This window comes from Vespa mandarinia, chromosome 7 (assembly GCF_050613455.1).
Source record: "Vespa mandarinia isolate Hongniang chromosome 7, ASM5061345v1, whole genome shotgun sequence".
NCBI classification, from domain to species: domain Eukaryota; kingdom Metazoa; phylum Arthropoda; class Insecta; order Hymenoptera; family Vespidae; genus Vespa; species Vespa mandarinia.
The window spans coordinates 2,350,001-2,360,000 of record NC_140816.1 but is presented as its reverse complement, the minus strand read 5'-3'; the positions used below and the strand labels follow the sequence as shown (position 1 = coordinate 2,360,000).

At 29.1% G+C, this 10,000-nt stretch overlaps 1 protein-coding gene across 1 annotated transcript in view; it reads left to right on the top strand.

Annotated features, from left to right (window-relative positions):
• LOC146872867 (uncharacterized) overlaps positions 1-8,503 on the top strand; it is a 22,282-nt gene extending 13,779 nt beyond the window's left edge. The window contains exon 4 of the mRNA XM_085658085.1: positions 8,236-8,503. Coding sequence (XP_085514211.1) covers positions 8,236-8,282 — 47 coding nt within the window. The 3' untranslated portion in view covers positions 8,283-8,503. The remainder of the gene's footprint in view (positions 1-8,235) is intronic.
• The last annotated feature ends 1,497 nt before the right edge of the window (positions 8,504-10,000 follow it).

Here is a 10,000-nt window from a genome sequence, read left to right as displayed (position 1 = left end):
GAACCGTCGAGGGAAAATCTAGGTCACGATAGGTATTTGTATTTTACGAGATTACACATTTGTTTACGTGCGTGGGTATATGCATAGGTAGTTCACTTATATATGTTGGTATACCTGAGATACATATATTTATGTGTGTGTGTGTATACTTAGATACGTTCGATTCGCATCGTCGGAAAGAATACCCTAACAAAGTTAGATGACGGCTGTCCAAAGGATGATACACGGTTAACGATAAATAATATCACGTTTTGTTTTGAAACATTGTAATCGTCATCACCGTTGACGCTTCAAAAAGAGTAATGAATAGTTCACCCCTATGTGTGGATATATGTAGTTAGTTTATTCGTTGTTCAGTTAATCTTCCTTCTTCTTCCCTCCTTCCCTTCCCCCCCCTCTCTCTCTCTTTCTCTCTCTCTCTCTTTCTGAACTACGGTCGTCTTTGTCGTTTGCGTTGTTGTCGAATAGAGAAAAGTAATATGACGCATTTTAAAGCAAGTCGTGACAGGATATTTTATTAAAGTTTTTAATTAACTAATCCTTGTAAAGATTATATATAATCTTTTTTTTTTTTTGGTTTTTATTTATTTATTTATTTTTTGTTTCTTTTCCTTTTTTCTTCTTAACACCACTGTAATCGAAAAATTGTCGAGGAAAGAAATAATGTTTGACGAGATTTCTTTCCTCTTTTGAAAATTTTCATTGAAGTACAATTTCGACGTAGGAAACGCGCATATGTGTTTGTACGTTTATATATGTATGTGTGTGTGTGTGAGAGAGAGAAAAAAAGAGCTTTGATACGCGATACGATTGTGATAAACACCAGTGACAGAGGAAACGTTCGTAGAGATTATAGAGTTTTCGGATCGCGTTAAATGTCTTCCGAAGCTTTTATTTATTTTTTTATTCATTTTTTTTTTCCTTTTTTTTCTTTTTTTTTTTTTTTTTTTTTCTTTCTTTCTTTCTATACTTCGATCTTCTTCGATTTACATGAAGTTACTCGGTAAACTTTTACCATGAGTAAATTGAAGTTTAAATATTGTCGGTAAGCGAAAAGTTCGGACTTTGAGATGGCCCTTATTAAGCATCGACTATACACAAACGACGACGAGTCGACTAAAAGAAAATTTGTACCAAAGGAAAATTCATTTTGGCTTTTCTGTGCGAAAAGCCATTGTAGGAGTTTCAGCTGGTTGATTCTCTCTTTTTGAAAGTTCTCGTCGATTAATCGATTATTCGATTAACTAGCTTTTGTATTTTCCCAACGGGACAATATTTCGATGGATCGTAAAGTAATTTCGTTTACGTCGTCGTTCCTACTTAAAAATTCCTTTTGTCACCTCGAAACTAAACAATAATAATAATAATAATAATAATAATAATAATAATAATAATAATAATAATAATAATAATAATAATAATAATAATAATAATAATAATAATAATAATAATAATAATAATAATAATAATAATAATAATAATAATAATAATAATAATAATAATAATAATAATAATAATAATAATAATAATAATAATAATAATAATAATAATAATAATAATAATAATAATAATAATAATAATAATAATAATAATAATAATAATAATAATAATAATAATAATAATAATAATAATAATAATAATAATAATAATAATAATAATAATAATAATAATAATAATAATAATAATAATAATAATAATAATAATAATAATAATAATAATAATAATAATAATAATAATAATAATAATAATAATAATAATAATAATAATAATAATAATAATAATAATAATAATAATAATAATAATAATAATAATAATAATAATAATAATAATAATAATAATAATAATAATAATAATAATAATAATAATAATAATAATAATAATAATAATAATAATAATAATAATAATAATAATAATAATAATAATAATAATAATAATAATAATAATAATAATAATAATAATAATAATAATAATAATAATAATAATAATAATAATAATAATAATAATAATAATAATAATAATAATAATAATAATAATAATAATAATAATAATAATAATAATAATAATAATAATAATAATAATAATAATAATAATAATAATAATAATAATAATAATAATAATAATAATAATAATAATAATAATAATAATAATAATAATAATAATAATAATAATAATAATAATAATAATAATAATAATAATAATAATAATAATAATAATAATAATAATAATAATAATAATAATAATAATAATAATAATAATAATAATAATAATAATAATAATAATAATAATAATAATAATAATAATAATAATAATAATAATAATAATAATAATAATAATAATAATAATAATAATAATAATAATAATAATAATAATAATAATAATAGCAATCCGAGTACGATTTTCTTTTCAAACGATTTTCTTTTTAGATTTTTATTTAGATGATATTTTATTTACGGGAAGAGAAAAATGACGTTCTTTTCGGGGAGAGGGTGAGGTGGGGGGGGTCATGCTTTTTTTATCGCATGAACGATTCGCACTATTTCTAAAAGCATATTTCGTGGATTCGTATTTCCTCGACGATACGAATAAATAGTTCAATGAGATTTTCAAGGCGTTTTGTAAATCGGTACTTTGTATTGTAAATTCGAATGTCGTGAAAGAATTGAAAATTGAAATCGTATCTCGTTCTCCTTTGTACGTCTCGTTAAAAATATTCGAACGAATTTCGTTATCTATCGTTCTGGCATTATGAAATTGTCAATTTATTTTTAAAGAAAAAAAAAAAGGAAAGAAAAAGAGAGAGAAAGAGAGAGAGGGAGACAGAGCCAAAGATAAAGAAAAAAAAAAACAACGGATTCAACTCGAATCGATGACACTCTCGGGAATAAAATATAAAATCTCGAAGATCCTTCCGATGTATCTTTTTTCTTTTTTTTTTCTTTCTTTATTTTTCTTTTTTTTTCCCTTTTTCTTTATTTCCCATAGTTCGATTTACATAATGGATTTACATTATGATGATCGATCGCTACGTTTGACCTCGACTTTCAATGGATTCTAGATCATATTTAGGACGATAGGAGGATTGAAAATTTCAAAGAGATCGTCACAAATCGATCGAAGAATTATTCGTTACAACGGCGATCTTATCTATTTAATATGTAACTTACTTACGTATGTTTATCTGTATAACTATGTACGTACATACGTATGTACGTAATATGTACGCGAGCAGCTTCGTTAATTGCTACTTTTCCACAAAAGCTTTTCATTGAGAAAATGCAAGAGGCGTAACAAGTTCTATCGAATTCAAGGACTTTCTCGATCGTAAAATCTACTTTTATTTCGATTCAAAACGACAGATAAAGCGTAGTAAATTCTTCGTAGGTAAATCATCGACATCGACTTTCAAATGAAATCTTGTTAGGGAAAAATCATCGAAACAATTTTCAAACGAGATTCTCTCTCTCTCTCTCTCTCTTTCTCTCTCTCTTTCTTTTTCTCTCTTTGTCTATAGGAATGTAAAAAAAAAAAAAAAGAAAAAGAGAAAAGAAAAATAAAAATGGGAATAAAAAAGAGCATGAGAAATTGTTCCCGCCGGTAGATTCTCTTGTTTAACAAGATATTGTTTAAACTAACAGGTACGAGATAGTTTCGCAACAATCGATCAGGCTCGGTTATAACCAAGCGTCACTCGTGTTTTATCATGCTTGTTCGAGCTCCATTGTTACGCTTCATATCGTTGTTTCTCTCTGCTCGTAAAAGGCCCCGACATCGTCGTTACCTTTGTCTTTTGTCTATGCCCGTCGTGGGTGTGACTACATATGCGTTTTTTACATGTATGTGTTGTCGGTGATACAAGAAAAAGGAAAAAAAACCAATATGATCTTTATTTCTTTTTTTCAAAGATCTATTTTGCGTATCCTTTCTTCTTCTCTCCGAAGGAAAATTCCTTGGATTATGTTTTTGCTCGAAGGAAAATTCCTCGTTCATTCAACGTTCCTTGAATTCGTTTTATTAAAATTTTGTAATAATTAAGAATCCGCATCAACACATGTGTTATGTTCTGTTTTATCCGAGATAATTTTGACGAGAAAACAGGTTCAAGGATCTATTATATAAAAAAAAAAGATACATACGATATATATATATATATATATATATATATATATATATATATATAGTATAGGTATATTAATTTAATTGGGTCGATCGTTTGATAATTTTTAAAGTTAAAATTCGATGGTAGCTTTATGTATATGAATTATGTTACCAATTTGTCGGTAAATCCTTACCTCGTAATACCTCGACGTCGCGTTATTACACCAATAAACGATAAGCGATAGAACACGAGGATTGTCCTCGTGAAATTTCATGCTTTATAGATATAATACATACGTAGTATATATGTTAGATAGTCCTCGTAATCATTCGAAAATTTTATTTGGAATATTATTTACTCGAGAGATTTTAAAATTCTGTTGCGACGCAAAATTCTTATTGATCTTTTTTTTTTTCTTTTTTTTTCACACGTTACGTCATACAAAGTTGATTGCTATGATCTAATTCTTTTTTCTTATACTTTTTTTTTTTTTTTTTTTTTTCTTTCTTAGTAAATAACTCTCGATCGTCCTTAGTTTAATGTTTCCATTGAAATATAAAACTAATACATTACTGTCATCGTTTTATGTTTTATCAGTTATATATTTGAAAACATTTCCAATGTCGACACGCAACTAGAGAAGAGATGTCTATCATTGATCTTTTCTCTCGTGTCAATGTGACCGCTGCTGTATTTCTTTTTTCATCTGTGTTTCTCATTCCTCTTTTGTTTTGTCTATTTGGTCGCGACAGTCACAGTTAGATCGTAGTAGAGTGAACATCGTACAAGATCGAAGCCTCAAGGAGAAGTCTTTTAGATTATTTAGTCTTTTTCTATTTTTTTAATTTTCTTTTTTTTTTTTTTTTATGATATATCAGATAACGTATAAAATCAGACGCACGCGTACATACGCACACACATATACATACGTACATATATATATATATAATATTTATTTTATTTTAATTAAACTAGTTTTAATTGGATTAAAATCCAATAATTAAGAACAAAGTAAATGACTTTTTCGTTTCCAGCTACGTGTTTGCAAGTTGAAATACTATGGAATGTTTAACTATGATGATGTCCAAAATAACGAAATATTTCAATTTAGATTCGCCCTTAGTTTCACTCATCTCCAATCCAATCTGAACGTAATTAGCAACGGGAACGGAACCCGTTGTACACCTATTTCTATCGTATTTACAACGTAACTCTAATGATAGATACAAGCAACTGTTTAACTTGTACGTTCCCTGATTCTCTCTTCTTCTTGTAGGTTGGGTATTTAATTAACATTTGTCAGTATGTAATGTACGAATGGCTTCTATTACCAACATCGTAAAACGATTCCGTACGGTTTCTCTTATTAACGAATTGTAAATCGGACAGTGTATCTCGTTATCGTCATTTGTTTACAATGGGATCCTATATAGAACCACGAATAGAAAACTAAAACAGCTTTGATTGTATCAAGCTCATTTTAGTTTGAAAGTATCAATTATCGTTCTCGTTAATCATATTGATAATTCTTTTAGATATCAATGAAATATTATTGTACGTAAACTAGTACAATGAATCAATGAAGATCAATCATTTTAATGAGATTATATAGTTATAGTAATTTATTAATAATAATTTAATTATCATTAACTTAATTCGAATTCGCCTTAAATTTTTCTTTTTAATACTTTATTATTATTATTTTCTTTTTTTTTTTTTTTTCTTTTTTCCTTTTTTATATCAGTATAATACATATAAGTATCGTTATTATTTTAACTCATAGGCATAAACAGATCGATTGATCGTCTAACGAATTTAACATTAGCTAGCGAATTCAATAACGTAGCATTTTGTCTTTGTTATCTTGGATAACATCTTTTCTTTCTTGCTTTCTGTTTTTTTTTCTTTATTTCTTTTCTTTTTTTTTCTTTATTTTTTTTTTTTTTTTTGTTTTTCTTCTCTCCATTGATAGCGTACAAAAATGTACAATTTAACGGGAGAAACATTTTTATCGCGTAGATCTTTTCATCGTAAAATTTAATTTTCGTCCCTCAGACGACTAAAGATACTGTGAAAGATAATCGCGACCATTTTCATTACACTGTCGTATACGCTTTTAGAATAGAACGCTTTGAGAAACTATATTGTTACGCCTACGTTCGTCGAAGATTATGTTTACGGTAAACGACTTAATGTGATTTTAGTCGGGACTTACGATGTGGAGACAGAAGCACTGAGCCGATATTAATTACGTTAAAATTTCGAACGTATCGAATATAGAATAGAAAAATAAAATAGAGAAATAGGATAAAGAAATATGAAATTTTCGTCGTTTATCGATCAATTGAAGATATTTTTCCTTTTTTCTTTTTTGTTTTGTTTTGTTTTATTTCTTCTTTTTTTTTTTTTTTTTTTTTTTTTTTTTTTTTTTTTTTATTATTTATTCGCACCCTCCTACCTCCCTCCCATCCTATCTCTATTTTCCGATTTTCAATGGTAGTCAAAGTTCAAAGCGTTGTCTCGTAGTCACACGATTCTCGCGAGATAAAATGTAGATTCGATGTTGAAGGGAATAAAGGGGTTAAGGGAGGGAGAACCTTTTGCTTGCAGGGCGAAGCTTGATAACGAGTTACTTGGAAAGGCATCGCCAGCCGACCGTATTTCCCTTTTGTCATTTGAAATTCAAATGGGCGACTTAACCGATTTCTCGCTGCATTCACGCTGGAGTCTTTACTAGGAAAGATCGAATACATTCGAGGTGCGACAGTTAAGCTCGTATTTGTGCGCGAGGACGTTGCATTTAAACGTGTAATTTCTGTCTCTTTCTTTCTTTTTTTTGTTTCCATTTTTGGTTTTCTTTTCTTTTCTTCTCTCTCTCTCTCTCTCTCTCTCTCTCTCTCTCTCTCTCTCTCTCTCTCTCTCTCTCTCTCTCTCTCTCTCTCTCTCTCTCTATCCCTCTCTTAAAAGCGATGACGTTAATGATGATAAGGATTTTATGTTTTGATCAACATTATAAGAGTACATACGTTTTATAGGTCGTCGTAATCGATAATGTTCGAGTTATAAATAATAAAAAATGATAAAAAAAAAAAAAAAAGAAATAATAAAAAAATAAAACTCATCACAGCAGTTACTTTAAAGGGTAGCTATCGAGTATAGAACTATTTACTTAGATCGATGATCGAAAACGCGTCAGATGTCATCATCGTATCTTTAAACATTCCAAAAGAATTATCTCTTCTTTCCTTCGTCGTAAAACATTTTTTAAGCCGTGAGAAATATAATTGGTATAACAATTGTTATAAGTATTATCGCATTTGTTCGCTAATTTGCAACACGTACTCCGAGAAAATCTTTGCCGGTCTTCGTTGAAATTGATTCATGTGAACTATGAACTACGTTCAGGGACAGTTTTGACGTCTCGATCGATTGAAAGAAAAAAAAAAAAAAAAAAAAAAAAAAAAAAAAAAAAAAAAAAAACATCGAAGAAAGATTGATTGATTATTTATTTATTTCTTCTTTTTTTATTTATCTTTTACTTATTTATTTATTTCTTTTTTTATATTTCTTCGCGTTAATAAAAATCTTCGACATCATATTAGACTAATAATCAATAATTTATTGCCTCGTACATGATCTCTCATTTACATTCTCTATCTGTATTAATTTTTGCTCACGTACTTGCCATGTGGAGAGAAAAAAAGGAGGAAAAAATGAAAAAACAAAAAAAAAAAATTTTAGCACCAAACAGACAATATCATCGGAAAACGTGGCGCTTCACTCCATTAGCCTTGTCATAAATCGAAGGTTTTTAGCACCAACCGCAATTTACTTCTCTTATGTCAACGATCACTTATGTTTTATTCGTAAATCAACAAAAAAAAATGTCGTTTTTATCTTAAATGTCCTTTTTTTTTTGTCTCTTCTTTTCTTCCTCTTCTCTCTCTCTCTCTCTTACTCTCTCTTTTTATGTTTCTTTTTTTTTTACGTAATCCCGACTTCCTGAGAGTATCCCCGAATAAATTCAATTCTCGATTCTTTTGAAATTCTTGTTCGTCGTTTAACGAGAGATATTAAAATTTCTTTCTCTCCTTCCTCCTTCATCACAAAAAGAAAAATAAATAAATAAAATAAAACAGATATCACGCTCGCTGGATTGACCTCGAATTATTCTTCGGAAAAGTAATGACGGGAAAATTGTCTGTGATATATTTCCGACTTTTCGCGACGACGAAAATGAAGAACGAAAGCAATTAGCTCCTCGAACGTTATTTACGGGTGAAAAAGGGTGATGTCGAAGATAATAGAAGATGAAGACAAAGTCGTTCGAGATGAGGAGACAATGAAGAAGACAATGTTTTGCTGCTGGTGACCTCGAGCTCTAAGCTCATAGGACAACCAACGATGAGCAGCCTTCAAGTTCCGGAGCTTCGTCTTCCGGCCGGCGATGGTGGTGGGGGAGCCGGCAGTGGCACCGGAAGTAAAGGTACTGCCCCACTCCTCCTTGTCCCACCAAGCAACGTGCCCAGAAGACGACATTCTTGGATTTGCAGGTGAGCATCTATCTTTGCGACAATTACGTTTGTAATAACCGTAACCTACGTTGGGAGGAAATAATGATGAGAGGAACAAAAAAAAAAAAAAAAAAAGAAAAAAACAAAAAGGAGAAAAGATTGTTTTCATCCATTGTTTCCCCCTTTTTTCTACTGTCTTTTTCTACTTATTTTTTTTTTCTTTCTTTTTTTCTTTTTTTTTTTTTTTTCTTTTTATTTTTTCTTTTTTTTTTTTGTCGAAACAATATCGATAAATAATGTATCATTTGGAAGAAATTAAAAAAGGACAAATATTGTTTCGAAGACCTTACTTCTCAATATTTTTCTTCCTATTTATGTTTCCTTGCACCTTCAAAATTTTCACAATTTCAAAATAGGATTAATGTCGGATTATATATGATTATCACTTTCGTAAATTTTCGAACTAAGCTCCGTTCTCATTCGCTTAATCTTTTGAATGTTGAAAGCGTAAGTATTGCGATCAGTATGAAACAATCTAATTAGCTTTTGGTTTTACTCTTCGTTTATCCTGTTTACCCTTCGTTTTGTATGTTCTCGGTTAAATCGGATAAATATGAGAAATTGATGACGTAGAATTTACAATAAATTTATGGTTACGTAGTAGTGAGCGGTTTAATTTTATTTCTTTTTTTTTTTTTTAACCACAACCGAGAGAGAGAGAGAGAGAGAGAGAGAGAGAGAGAGAGAGAGAGAGAGAGAGAGAGGAGCTATAAATGTTGTAGAAATGTTCGATGGACCCGTTGGTATCGCTCGAAATCGTTGAAAGCTGAATCGAAAGAGCTTCTATTTTCGATTGACTTGTTTTATTAAAACCTCACACATTTCGATGTACGCAATGTACTAAATATACATCAAATATAAAATTTATAACCTTATATAATTTTTGAATAGCTATGATTTATAATATATGTATATATGTTAGATATATACGATATGCTATTCCACGGAAAATATATATTACATAAATATATATGCCGATAAGAGTATATACGTTTGATGAAAAACGCATTAACGTAAAATATCATCTTCTATATCTATAATATCTGGACATTACGAAGTTATATTTGAACGGTATCGAGTGAAAAGAAAGCGAAGGTGATTATCGAGGAATTTACGGAAGAGAAGATGATCGTGCGTAGCGTAAGAAACGAAGATAAGAAAAAAGGAATGAAGGAAGGAAAGAAGGAAGGAAGGAAGGAAGGAAGGAAGGAAGGAAGGAAGGAAGGAAGGAAGGAAGGATGGATGGATGGATGGATGGATGGAAGAGAAAAGGGGGATCTATCGAAGAGAACGGTGTTTGCAAGAAGACGAAAGCATGGACACGCGAGTG